The following is a 14046-nucleotide window of genomic DNA, read 5'->3' on the forward strand; positions in this document are numbered from 1 at the left end:
CTGTCCCAGTCTCTTGTTCCCTTAACATTGCTGTGATTGCAATGACTGGCTTAGCTGGTGAGTGAGAGGGTTTGAATACAGCGTGTAGCTTCTGTGCTGGCAGGTTCATGCAACCTTGTGCTTGGTGGAATGGCATTGCTGGAAGAGACTGAGAGGGACCTGCTTTGAATGTGAAATGTAAAAGATAAGAGGCAAAAAATCACTAGAGGTGTGGGAGATCTCAGTCCTGGCTGGTGCTGCCAGCACCTTCCTTCCTGCTGTCTGCTCTGCTTGCAGCCTGCACAGTAGCCTGGTGCAGGTCATATGCAATGGAGAGTGCTGTGAAAAATGGGAATGCTGTTCAGAGCAACAAAACTGATTGCTTGAGTAATCCTTTCATCAGTGCCACTTCTTAAAAGACTGCTGCCAACTTGCGAGCAAATGTAAAAATAAATGACTTGCATAAGGTACCTGTTACAGTGCTGGATGCTCAAGGGTTAGTATAATGGGAGTTTGGGGAGTCGATGAAGCACGTGCAAAACAGTCCTGTTAAATGCGAGGCTGTCAGAGAACAGAACTATTAGTGATGGGTTTAGGAGAAGAGAACCTGCTTTTAGTGTGGATTGCTTTCTAAAAGAAAGTTTAAAAATAGTGAAAAAGTTCTGTGCTTCACTTTACACTGACCTTTAGCACTTGCCAAAGATATAATGTACTGGTGTGCCTGAACTAGGGAAAGGGGATTTTAAAAAGAAAAAAGGAAAAGATTAAACAGGAAAGCTACCCCAGTTTCTGGCAGGAGTCCTTGTATTACGATATGTTTTCACTTTCAGTGTCTTGCAACCATCTGTCTGGAGAGCCTGGGAAAAGACGCTATTGAGTATTGCACATCCTGCCTGGAAAACTTGTTGTTACTGCAGTTGAGTTTTATAGCAAAATAACAAAAGTATAAAATTATGCCCTTTATTCTGATGTTATTGAATAGATGTGCTTGCAACAGACATATGTGGGCTGCTGTACATGTCATGTGCTTCATAATAACTGTGATGGGTTGTGTGTGTGTGTGTTTGCTTATTTTTTGAAGAGAAGGACATGCCAAACAGACCTTTGAGAGTGCGCGCCCAGTCTCCAGATGGCAAGTTATCTTTTCGGTGGAAGCCACCTTATGGAGCAGGCTTCAGGGGTCCACGCAGCAGATCCCAAGGTTACCTCCGTGGGTACGGAGAGAGCAGCCGAAGGATGAGCTATACTCCGCTGCTGCAAGAACGACAAAACCAGGAAGCAAGAAAACTAGGTGAGTCAAATTTCCCTGATAACATCTAGCTGAGATAGCATACTTCTGTAATCCCCTGCAGCTGCTACGTGATCACAGATCACGTGTTGTTGTAGCCATCAAAATGACTTCTTCCTATAAATTAAAATGCTCGCTATAATTGCATTCTGAACATGTTCTTAACAGAAAAATATGATGGCAAGGGTAGAAGGTGTAGCAAACTTGATGCTGCTTAAAGAGACATCATGTGCAAGTTGCTCATATTAATAGCAGAGGGAAGCGCTGGGGAGAAGAGCCATAGCTCAGATTCTCCTTACATGCAGTAGGACTGCTCTGAAATCCATTGTTTCTTGTCCTCTTCTTACACTTTGTGTCCCTATGTTACTTCAGGCCAGTGGAGAAAAAATTAATGCTTTAATTAAATGTATCCATGCTTACCATTAAAACTGTTTCATGGGCTCCATACTAGAGTGTTACACTTGTGTGCCCATGTTCTCTCCAGTTCCTTCATGAGGTCCTGGTCACTAAGGGCTCCTGAGACAGTCAGGTTGGCCTCTTCTGTGTCCCACACCCTGCTGTGCTGTGATGGTTTGCACTCATGCCCTAGGTCACCTGCCCTTGATTTAAAGGATTTCCTATCTAATGATATCAGTGGAGTTCGCAACAGTTTTATGTCCCCAGAGGCTGAGCATTTCCCTTTGCACTATTTGTGTCACTTGCCTGTGTTGTGGCTGACCTATCTCTGTCCTGCTGCCTGAGCTCCTCTTGCCTGAGTGGGTGCTAGGCCTGCACTTACAAGTCTTACTTCGCTCCTGTGTTGTTCCGGTGCATTTGCTTGAGGTTAGGCTTCTTTCTCAAAATCTCTCCTGTAGGCTGGAAGCTCGTCCCACAGATAGTTTGGTCTTGGCTTACAGAACGGGTGATGATTCCAAAATTACACGTCTGTCGGAATTCCTGGCTTTGCAGTGTAAATGTCTATTTCCCCTTCTGCTTTGTGGGTTTTGTATTAAACGCACATCTTTATCTCTGTTTCTCCAAAGAGAGCAAACTCCTCAGTCACCTTTCTCAGTCATTCCTCCTTTTCCTAACAGGAATCTCATACTAATTTCTCATCCCTTCTCTAGTATTCACTTTTTCATCTTTCTATGCACCACTTGTGGAGGTGCCAAGACACTCTGGTGTCTGTGCCAAGGTGACAGGGCCAAAATACATATGTGTGGGAGATGCTCTGCTCTTTGTTTGATGCCCAGTATGTACCACTGCTCTGCAGGTTGAGAGCCTGTCCAGGCAGTACAGAAGTCAATGGAAATCTTGTCATGGACTTAGTGGGAGTTCAGTAATGAACTTAATCTTGATGAGAAATACTATGTAACATGGTTAGGAGCACCTCCTACTTGTTTTCATTACTTTTATACTACGTTTTTTTGAAGAGGGAGAACAAATGTTATTTAAATAATCAAATTATCAGGAGAATAACTCAGTCTTAGAATATAGGACTTCGTCCAACTTTACCGTTCTTACTGCATGCATATTGAACTGACGTAAATGCTGTGACTATAAATAAATTAACTTTCAAGTAAGCTTCTCCTTTTGTGTCTCAAAAAAGAATAAAACAGAGTTCTGCCTGAAAAAGACTAAAATTTTTTTTCAGTGAAAAAGGTTACAGGAAAGCCTCTGTTTTTTCCCTGCTTATACAGCCTCTGAGTCAGTTCATGTGGTTTCACTGCCATCAAGGAGCTCCCAAGGACGGAGCCAACCTGTCTATAGGTCATCTTTAACTAAAAGAAAAGTCACAGGTATGTTTCTTTCACATTTGTTGTCAATTCATGGAGACATTTGAATGCAATGAAGTAGCTTTGTGATTTTTAGACTGCAAGTCTTCTGGTGCTGAAGCTGCTAGGTTTTTCGCTGTGCATTAAAGAGCTTGATGGATGTCTCCAATTGCTTCTGTAATTCAAGCAGGATTAATAAATGATACAACTCTGCGATATGAGTTGGTTGGGTTTCTGTTGTTGGGTTTTTTGTTTGTTTTTTTTTTTTAATCTCCTCCTCTCTAGCTACTGGCAAATGTTATGCACTGCAAGAAGAGTTGATTAAATCAAAGCCAGGACCTCCACAATAGTATGCCTTCTTGTCAGATCTCCACCCCCTTTTCTGAAGGGTTGATTTCCAGAAGCCTAAACCTGGTCAGCAAAAGTTTTCACTTTTTTTGGGGAAGAAGGCATTACATACTGCTGCCAAGGTTAAAAAGGATGAGTGAGATTCTGAGTCATCTCCATGCCAGCGCTGCTTTCTCTCCCCCTCGCATTGGGATGAAAATGCCGTGGGGGTGACAGAGTGTTTTGGATATTTTGATGGTGATAGAGAACACCTTTGTCAGAACTGACAGCCATAGTGTATTGAAGTCCCACATCGCACCTTTTCTGGTGAGGTGATGCTTGAGCTCACTTTCTCTCTTCAGGTGCTCCCATTGCAAAACTTTGTGAGTATGTCCCCTAAGTCACTTGTGAGTAGTAGATGGGTCCTCTCAGCCATTTTTGTGTAGTAGCTGTTTGGCTTGGAAAACCTGGAATTGTCTGAGAAATTAGAAACCTGTTTAGAAAAAGTGAAATGTGCTTCTCTGCTGCTTGCCTTTTGTGTGGGCAGTACTGGGTTTTGGGGTAACATGCCACCTGCTGAATAGAAGGGCAATCTTTCCCTGGACTTCAGTCATACATGACTAAGGTCCCTGGAGAATGAAATCGTACTCCAGAGTTTACTGTCCTCTTTCTTTTCCTGAGACATTGATATTTTTCCAGTGTTACTCTTCTGTAAAACTGGGGCTGGAAAGTTGCACCTTGTGCATTCTGTGCCTCTGGGAGACTTGGAAGTAGTCACTGTGACACTAATAGGAAAAGTAATAAATTCTTCATGAGGCTGTAGGTAGACTACACTGGAAAAAGATGGACAGATAGAAAAAGGAGCCTCATCAAAATGAAAAACCTCAAAAAATCAAATTGGTTTCACTTACTTTTAAAGTTTTGTAAATTATTTGCGAAAGATATTCTGATACGTCAAAACAGCCAACTTCAATGATTTTATTTTTTTCTTTCAAAGCTTTTTTTTACTTTTGTCTTATATACCATAAAAAATGAAAAGCTGAATTCAAACAACCAGTTTGAAGCACTCAAAAATGTAAAATATGCAGGAATTCTCTATGTGAAGAATTTTTGACAGTCCCTGATTTTATTGCCCTTCAAAATGAAACCAAATTTTGAAATCTCAAAATTTTTCATAAGGCAAGATTTCTGCTCTCCAGGTAGCTCTAGCAGTGAGCTTGCCAGAGACAGTGAATGTCAGTATGTTAATAAGACATTTGCTGTAGGTGACAGTTTGGGGACTGATAGAATATTGAAGGACTGTAGAATATATTAGTACTCTGGTCTTGTAAGCAAACAACTATCAAAAGAAATTATGTTTCCGTGGGGTACCATCAGTAATCAATGTACTTGGTTTTCCACTACCGCTGTATTTGTTATTCATCTCTGCTGTGTGCACGTTATAACGTCAGTTGAAGACAGTTACTGTTTTATATGAGAACTCCAATGTTGTTATTGATATGCTATTTTGTTTTGCCATTTCAGAGGAGGAAGAGGTGGAGGTGGCACAAGACATAACTGTTCGAGTTATGTCCTCTCAATCTGTGCTTGTTGCTTGGACGGACCCACTGTATGAAAAACAGAAGGTTGCAGCGAATAGGTAGTTAGCCCTGTTTTCTTTTCTGAATGCATACTGAAGGTGAACTGCTGACAATGCACTGCTGATTGCTTTTGCGTTTATTTAATTACAGTTGGCTATGAGAGTAATTGAATTTGCATATCCCTCCCTATGACAATGGCTGGTAGGGGATGCTTCAGAGAAGTTGTTAAAAACCTGATGTGGGTGGATGTGGGGTGATGTATCCTCCTTGACTCCCTGCACCCTGGTCTCCAATATTTAGAGGTCTGTGTAACTGCTGGATGACTGGGTTTGGATCCTTTCTGAAATGTCATCAGCACCAGCTAGGGATATTTCCCTATTCAAATGCTGGTATATCACCATGGTCAGAAAATCCCCATGCATGCATGGGAAAAGATGGGATGGGGAACAGGGCACAACCCACAGAGGTGAGGTGTTGAGTTGGATTGTCAAGAGAAGACTACAGCTTTGAGATGACCCTATGGCAGGTGAAGGAAGCATGACTGCAGTGGGAAAGATGCCCATCAGTGCCCCTGCATCAGCATGCCGCAGCAGTTGGAGACCAAAATAAACAGAGAAACGGGTTGGAAACTGCCAAAGGTTTGAAAGTGCTGGACTCTGTTGCTCAGCCTGGGAACATTGAAGGGCTGTGCAACCCGACACTAAAACACCCCGAGGGGCACAGCAGGAGAAGTGGTAATTTTAGATGTTTTCAGTTTCCTTGTGGAAGCAGTTATCTGGGCAGACATGTGGGAACTGAGCTGCTGTTGCTGCTCTGGGAGTGAGGGGCTCCCAGCCATCCAGCCATGCTCATGGATGGCCATGAGGCGGTGAGATGGTGGTGTGGAGCCCCCTGGGATGCCTGGCTTGTTTCGGAAAGCCCTGCAGCTTCCCCCCCCAGGACAGGGAGCGTTTTGAGTAAGAGGCTGGAAAGAGTGGTCCGTCCCTTGGGGTGAAAGCAATCAGACTCAGTTAGAGGAAGGCACAAATGTTTGCTTAAAAGATGCTGGCTCTTGGTGATGGTGGTACTTTGTTGTTTGCATCTGGGGAGAGCAGCCCTGTTCCTCTCTGGTTCTGCTAATGCTAGGTTTTGACATGTGAATTTTTTATCTTTGTGTGTTTCTGATCCCAGGCAATACAGTGTTCGCTATCGGGAAAAGGGCGAATCGGCAAGGTGGGATTACAAGCAGGTGTCCAACCGACGGGCGCTGGTGGAGAATCTGGTGCCGGACACCATGTACGAGTTTGCCGTCCAAATCTTGGAGGGAGAAAAGGAAGGCAAATGGAGCGTGTCTGTTTACCAACGGACCCCAGAGGCAGGTATGTATTCAAAACGTCCTTGACATAACACAACTCTTAGGGTTTGAGCTGTGAAATAGGCTGACTTGAGGGAAATCCAGAATAAGTGGTTACCTGGGGCAGCAGAGGGTTGGGAACATAGGAAAAGCCTCTGTGCTGCTGCCTGCCTCCCTGCAGCAGTGCTCTGGGAGCTGCTCTTGTGGTACAACAAGAACAGCTGCTCTTGTGGCACGGTGAGAACAGGGGGAGATGGTTTGGGTATTTCTGGGGGATGGGTCAGTACCTTGAACCCCTGCAGCTGGGTGTGCCCCTTTCTTTGGGAGGAGCAGCCTGGCTGCTGTTTTTCTCTGTGGACAGCAAATTTAAATTCTGCCTCCACCACTGAGAAGCTGTGGGGCTCCTTTGGTACAGGGAAGTGGTGCATAACAACTGAATTACCGTGTCATTCCAGCTAAACCACAGCAGCAGTTTCATGCAGACAGCCTGTTCCTAAAATTATGGAATAAAATTTCACCACAGGAGTCTGATAGATGTAATACAGGCACACATGGACCTGAGCCGTGTGTGCTCTTCACATTTATCTTTGAAAAGGCTGTATAGGAATTTCTGCTATGAGAAGAAGGACCAAAAGGTGTATGCTGTGTAAGTCAGCTGATTTCACTTGCCTCTTTTACGTATGGCTGTTTCACAGCTCCTGCCAGTGCACCTGAAAATTTGGATGTTTGGCCACTAAAGGGGAAGCCAACCTCTGTAGCAGCATCCTGGGATGCTCTCCCAGAGAGTGAAGGAAAAGTCAAAGGTAAGTCACCACTGTCAGTTTTTAACCTTCTCAAAGATCTGGTCTTCTTGAGGCTAGACTGCCACTCCGCAGCAAGCTGGAACCACTGACAGTGCCGGGATTTTTTCTCTTGTTAATGGCTTATACCCAAGCAAGATTTTCTTGTTTCCAGCCCAGTGTCTCCACACCGCCACTGGGAAGCCATTGTCACCATGTGCCTGGGATGTCACAGAGCTTCCTGGGGTGTCACATGTGCACGCTTACCTCTTCTTCTGTTAATAAGCAGGTGGAAATGGAACTCAAGAAGGAAGTTTCCCAAAGGATTTGTAACAATTAGGTGAAGAAGAAAAAGTTGGTTAGTTGCCAAGAATGCGCGTGGGTTTATGTTGTGCTTTATTTCTAGTTTATCATGGAAGGAAAGCCTCATCTTAAGAAGCAAGTGCAAATAGTGATTTCAACAGATATCACACATAAACCTCGTGTGCTGTAGTATTATTGTACACAGTCATAAAGCTAACTTGTCAGTGGCTACTATTTGCATAGGACTTTAAAAAAAGCTTTCTCGGATTTTTTTTTTCCTTTTTTTCCCTGAAAATGAACAGGCTGCTCCTATTCTCCAGTGGTTGATGGGATTGTGTTCTCAAGTTACAGAAGTTTCTGTAGGTGCCTTATCAGCACTATAACATCTCAGAATTTAAAAAAAAACCTTTGGCCTGGAGGGAAGTGCACCATGTCTGCATACAAGACCTACTTTATGTGTTCTTCAGGGCAGTGGTAGAATTCCTTCCTCTTTGAAGTCAGTGGGAGTCTTGCCAATTTCTTCAATGGAGCTGCAATTGTGTCCAAGAATTATTATTTCTTAAAGTAGGGTCATGCAGGGACATTATCTGAAATTTCAAATCTGCTCCTAATTTTGAGCAGTCTGTAGCCCTTTGTCCATTTTTGTCTGCTGATCTTTAGATTATTCATCCAAGGCAATAATTTTAAAGATACCTGATATTCAAGGGCTGAACACTTATATGTGTCTAATATATCATTGTTTTTCTTGAGTATGAAGTATTACAGGAGAGGTCTTATTTTTAAACTAAATAAATGACAAAAATTTTATTTATACTGGCTAAATGAAATCACTGAATTAGCACTTCATAGTTGTTTTCATAGCACATGGTAATCAGGAATTTTTGTCTTTTGGTCCTTTTGTTTTTCAACCCTGTCTTTTTATATATTTATACCACATATTAAAGTAATGGGAGAAAATGCCCTCTAGTAGTCTTTTGAGAGTTACCAGAAGTTACACCAGTGCCTCTGCTATTAAAGCAATTCCTGTGTATCTTAAAACAAACAAAAAAACCCAATCCAAAGCTTATCATGCCTTCTAATATGTTGATTTTTGTTTTCAACTGAGTATTAAATGCATTTGCATATAAAATATTGATTTTTTTTCCTCAATTTTGATGATCCATCCATGGCTTATTTCTTAACACAATGAATATGGGCTCATTTTCAGAAAAAAAAAATATGTTTTTAAAAGTGTTACTGTGTTCTAGAATTTTCCCATCACGTCACTGTGACTCCTCAAGTATTATTGTGTTTCTTTGTGTAGAGAGGCAAAACTGGCAGCCCTTGGAATTTTATTTTCAAAATCCTGCTTTGGTCCGATACCTGTGCCTCTTACAGAGGATTGAAAAGAAAAGGAAGCCTGCACAAGGCTGAAATCTTACCTGTACTCCTTGGGAGTTTAATGGGAAGACTCCTCTTCATGCCTACAATTATTCCTATAGGGGTGAAATTTCTCTCAATACAGAAAGCTAATACAGAGCACAGGTACCACAGTAATCCTAAACTGGAAAGTGAGAGCAGGGTGAGTTTCTTAAGTGGCAATAAGACCTTCCTTTGCTCTCTCAGCAGTGGTGTTTGACCCTGGCTATAGTTAAGCACAGTATATTAGATTTTGATTTTGTTGGACAGGAGTGCTATTGCTACCATTTGGCAATATACAGTGCTGTTATTTCCTGGTAGAAGTATCTTTTCTGAATAAGAACCTCAATCATCCAGGCATGAATTTTACCTACTGGCCTGTAGATTACAGCTAAAACCCCTCTAAGCAAAGACTCAGGTGGAAACACTTATATTTGACTGCAATAATATTGTTTCCAAGATTAAAGTAAGTGACTTGGTGTTTTCATGGGGATGCCCCTCAGGCTCCACCACTGCTGAGGAATGAGTATATGGCCTTTGGAGCTGGTAGAGTTTCACCACAGTGGACCGGCAGAATTGCTTTTGCATGACTAGGGTCAAAAAGTACAGTACAATTATAGCTGTGTCAAGTCTCTGTTGGAAATGTAAGATAAGAAATTAATTAATAGTAATGAACAATGTCACCTAAATTTAATACTAATGTCTTGAATGATAATGATGTGAATACACCATTTTATACTTCCAAATAATTTCTGTGGGAAAGAAAGTTTTTTAACATTCTTATTTGCTGTGGACATAGCTACAGTCAGCAACACAATTGTGTGTTGTCCACCATTGTGAGCAAGTTATGTTTTGGAATAATATTCTTGGGATCATGTGTTGTTGATTGCAAATCTGATAGCTAATCAGTAAGTTCAAAATATCTCTTTCTCTTGGGAAGTCTAAAATCTGCTCGTGGTTCATCAGCCATAACAACACAGGTATTCTGATCGTAGCAATCTGCCCTACCTAACATTTGCACAGTCTTTCAGACTAGATTTCCACAAGTAGTAGGACAGTGCATGTTTTCCTGGCAGTGTTCAAACATGTTTTCTCTTTGTAGGTTTCCTCTGTTATTTCTGATTCAGGGCAGTTAATTTTTTCAGAGTATTCATTTCAGAGGACTCATTCAGAGAACAAAAAAAAGGTCTCCTGGTGCAGCATACCAAATCATGCAATAGTTGGTGCTGTAACTTTATCCTGTCCCCGACACCTTCTCTGGGAGTGCACACGGCTGTCATCCAGCTCCTCTTGGTGATACTTCACTCTAATGGACATTGTTGCTTATGTATTTTTACGAAGGTATAGCTAACATATTTTGTCTCAGTCATTAGGTCATTGATGTGATTTGGTTTTGTCTGTTAAGATGAACAGATGTTCAACTTACCTACATACCTGTGTATATATCTCTCTCTCATGTCTTTATACTCCAGCTGTTGACTCGGCGTGCATTGCTAGTGTATTAATTTTAGTAATGCACGTTCTAATTCATCCTACCCATACAGTCTGTCCGCTGGAAACAGGACTGTTTTCAGTTTCCTCCTTCCAACCGTCTGCCAAATCATTTCAGAATACATTCTTTCATACGCCCCGGCTCTCAAGCCATTTGGAGCAAAGTCCATCACCTACTCTGGAGCTACAACATCAGCCATAATAGATGGTCTGCAGGCTGGGGAGCGCTATATTTTCAAAATTCGTGCAGCAAACAGGAGGGGACCAGGTCCTCAGTCTAAAGCCTTCAGTGTCGCCATCCCAGCAGGTGAGCACCGAGCCATGCACCAATTGCATAGTCCACCCATTCTTGCCTCAGTCCTGGTTATGTTAATTCTTACTGACTTAGCTTCCTCTGCACTGCATCTAACCTGTGGGATTTTACTTCCTTAATACCGTTTCTGTTAGCTCTTTCATCATGATATTGTCCAAAGAGATGCTTGTAGGTAAGTGTTTATCACTCTGCAGCATGTAAAAGGACATTTTATGGACATTTTAACATCTTAAATAAATGCATATCACACTCTATTTCCTGCATGAAAACACTTGTGTGCTCTTTTTATCCAAAGCCTAAAGGATACAGTGCTTTGGGTCTTTGGTAGCACTATTCCTGACAACTCCCACTCTTGAAAGTCACTTAGAGTGGCTTACTCAGATACTACTCCTTGCTTTTGCTTCTTGCCAAAAAGACGCTGTTGTGGGGACACCAGATTTGCTGAGTTAATTAAAAATGTGGGCCACAGCCTCAGATGGGATAATGCAGCACCATGCCTCAACACGACTAAGCTCTACTGAAGATTTGATTCCACTGATAGGATGTTGCAGTCCCTGCTTTTAGATATTTGATTTTAATTGCTCTATGTTTTACCCAAGCTACAATAATTCCACACAGGTACCTTCCTACAACCCAAAACTTACTCAGCCAGACTCCAGAGGCTGGCTAATACAGAAATAATTGTCATCTCATGCTTTCATAAGTTGTTTTGTTCTTGCTATCTGGCTGGTTTCTTTGCTTGGTGAGTTTTTTGTGCTTCTTGTATTGTTGTGAATAAACACTTTTTTTTTTCCCCCAGCTGCTCATGAGGAGTCAGTTGCTCAGCAACAAACAAATATTCAAGATAATTCAGAGGCTAAAAAAACTGGGACTGCTGTCTCATCTCCTTCTCAAACTTCTGTTTCTTCAAAAGTCCAGCCATCGCTTTCCTCTAAGCAGTCATCTGTTCGTTCACCTAATGTTAGTGATAAGAAGAGTCTTCTTTCTGAATATAAGAATAAAGTCTTGACTCGAGGGGTCCTAAGTAAATCTCAGTTGCCTTCTAGAAAGACAGGAGAGCTGGAACCTGATCTCCAATCCACCGAGGTGACAGATGATCACGATTCCTCCCAAGAAACTCCAACAATGCCACCAAAAGCCCAGGATCAGAGGAGGAATGTTAGACCCTTGTCCCCTAGTCGGCCAGTCCACCCTGTACTTGCCTCAGGGAGGACCTCTGTTCGAACCCACACATCAGAGGTGTCACGGCAGATGAGCACAGAGAAACGTGAGCCACCATCATCAGCACAACACTCTTCTGCCTTGTCTGGTCCTAAATATACAGATAATGAAACAAAGCAACTGATGCAAAGCAGCACTGATGTGCCTTCTAAAACCTCTTCCCATCCTCTGCCTGTCAAAAATAATGATCTTGCGGGTAGTGTGGAAAGAAAGCCAGACGCCATGCCGCTGAAAGTGTCTTCTAAAACTTCAGAACCTAGCCGCCTGGCTTTGCCATCAAATCGGCAGTCTGCTATCTCTCATGAGGTTGTCCAAAGCCATCCTAGTAGGTCTGGGTCTCTAGATCATTCACATCATCCCTCTTCCAAATCAGCAGATTCCCATGCTCATGATAGCCATAATGAGTTTGGCAGTGAGGAAGCAGAAGATAGAGCAGGACAGACCAATTCTAGGTCACAACAAACAAGGCTTCCCTCAGGCTCCAGTTCTCGCACATGGAAGGATTCGAAATTAGCTGCGGTGGCAGTCTCATCAAGGTCTGCTGTTTCTGGTCACACTCGCTCCTCCACCAGTGCCAAATCTGACAGAAAGGATGTTGATAAGAATTATAGGGAGGACTCACAAAATGGAAACCCCTTATTTCCTTCTCTACCCTCTTCCAGGCAGTCTTCTTCAGCAATCTATTCCAAGAGAAGAAATCCTCAGGTCGATTCTGATTCTCACCTCAGAGACACACACAGTGAAAAGTCATCCCACTCTGACTCAGAAGAACAACAAAGTCAAGCAGCTGCTCCAGAAAAGCATTCTCTTTTGCAGTCTTCTCTTTCCAAACATAAGTCTGAAGAGCAGGACAGTCGAGAGGTAAAAGAAATGCTTGCTCGATCAAAACCAAGTGTATCTTTACCTAAAAAGACGTTCCCTTCTCATCTTCCATTGGAGAAGACCTCTCACTCAGAGCATCCACAGAGAGCACAAACCAGTCCTTCCTTACTACATTCAAGGGGCCGTCGCCTCCCATCTCACGTCTCATCCCAGAGTAATGAAGAATTGCAGGAAGGTGATGATGAGGATGTAACAGAAGGAAGTGACAGAGCAAGCAGCCACCCTGTGTTTCCTAAAAAGGTGTCCTCTTCTAGGGGATTACCTGCATCTTTCTCTCAGGGAAGCTCAAGTTCATCTCTATCAAAGCAACAGCAGCCAGGTTCTCAGGTACCTTCCTACAAACCAAAACTTACTCAGCCATCCTCCAGTTCTGCCAGTGATACAGCAAAAGACAACCGCTATAATCCAAGGTTGTCATCCACTTCTTCGAGACAAGCTCGTCCTTCATTACCTGCTCGCTCAAGGGTCGCTACAAGAACAGAGTCCCAAACAGACAAAAAATATAGCCTGTTGCCCTCAAAAATGTCCAAAACTGAACTTCCTCAAAAAGTTCCTTCCTCCTCTTCATCTAAATCTCATCAGTCAGTTTCTGATGAAGAGGGTGATTATTACAGTGAATATGATCAGAAAGAAATGGAAGAGAAACCCACATCTTTGGCAGCAAAATGGTCCCCTTCTGTTTCTAGAGGTAACAAGAACACATACGATGACACTACTAGCAATAAAAGGAAATCTATGGACACTCTTCTACCTCACAAAGTAAGCTCTGAAGAGGAAGAGAAGGAAAAAACCCCAACATTAAAAATATCTTCTCCTGAGTCACCAGGAAGTTCCGCCATAGCATCACGGATTACTCAGTCCTCTAACAAACATACCCCGTCTAAACCAAGCTTTGTCTGGCCACGTTCTTCTGCATCTATCATGACACACACTGTTCCTCCAACAGTTTCTTCTTCCACTTTGTCCCCTCGCCAGCGACTGTTGAACTCGAGGCTACGGAACCCTTCCCAACGGCAATTTGTTAGACCTCCTTATAGACAAGGTATCTTGTCTTTGTCGTAGTAATCTCACTGGACTGTGTTTTTCCTAAGATCAGCAGTTAGATGAAAAGTCCTCCATCAGAATGCACGTTCAGTTATTTAGTATAATGTATTTTTATTTTTATTTTGGTGGTTCTCAGGGAGCCCAGTTCTTGAGGACATGGGCTAATTGGTGTAATGTGGCACCCCAGACCTTTGGTCCTGTGGTCTGATCCTCACAGGATCCCATGATCCACAGAGGAGATGACAGAGATAGGTGCTAAATTGGAAAAAGGATTATGTTCCTTATTGAACAATGACTTCACTGAATGCTCACTGAAAGCACATGTGTACTCAGAATATGACAACTTCTCAGGTA

At 42.6% G+C, this 14046-nt stretch overlaps 1 protein-coding gene across 1 annotated transcript in view; it reads left to right on the plus strand.

The window, feature by feature from the left end:
* The first annotated feature begins 1068 nt into the window (after positions 1-1068).
* Positions 1069-14046, plus strand: part of FNDC1 (fibronectin type III domain containing 1) — a 45092-nt gene continuing 32114 nt past the window's right edge. The window contains exons 1-7 of the mRNA XM_074862952.1: positions 1069-1270; positions 2947-3045; positions 4873-4987; positions 6099-6286; positions 6957-7064; positions 10351-10539; positions 11345-13690. Coding sequence (XP_074719053.1) covers positions 1069-1270; positions 2947-3045; positions 4873-4987; positions 6099-6286; positions 6957-7064; positions 10351-10539; positions 11345-13690 — 3247 coding nt within the window. The remainder of the gene's footprint in view (positions 1271-2946; positions 3046-4872; positions 4988-6098; positions 6287-6956; positions 7065-10350; positions 10540-11344; positions 13691-14046) is intronic.

The sequence above is a fragment of the Strix uralensis genome, chromosome 3, assembly GCF_047716275.1.
Source record: "Strix uralensis isolate ZFMK-TIS-50842 chromosome 3, bStrUra1, whole genome shotgun sequence".
NCBI lineage: Eukaryota > Metazoa > Chordata > Aves > Strigiformes > Strigidae > Strix > Strix uralensis.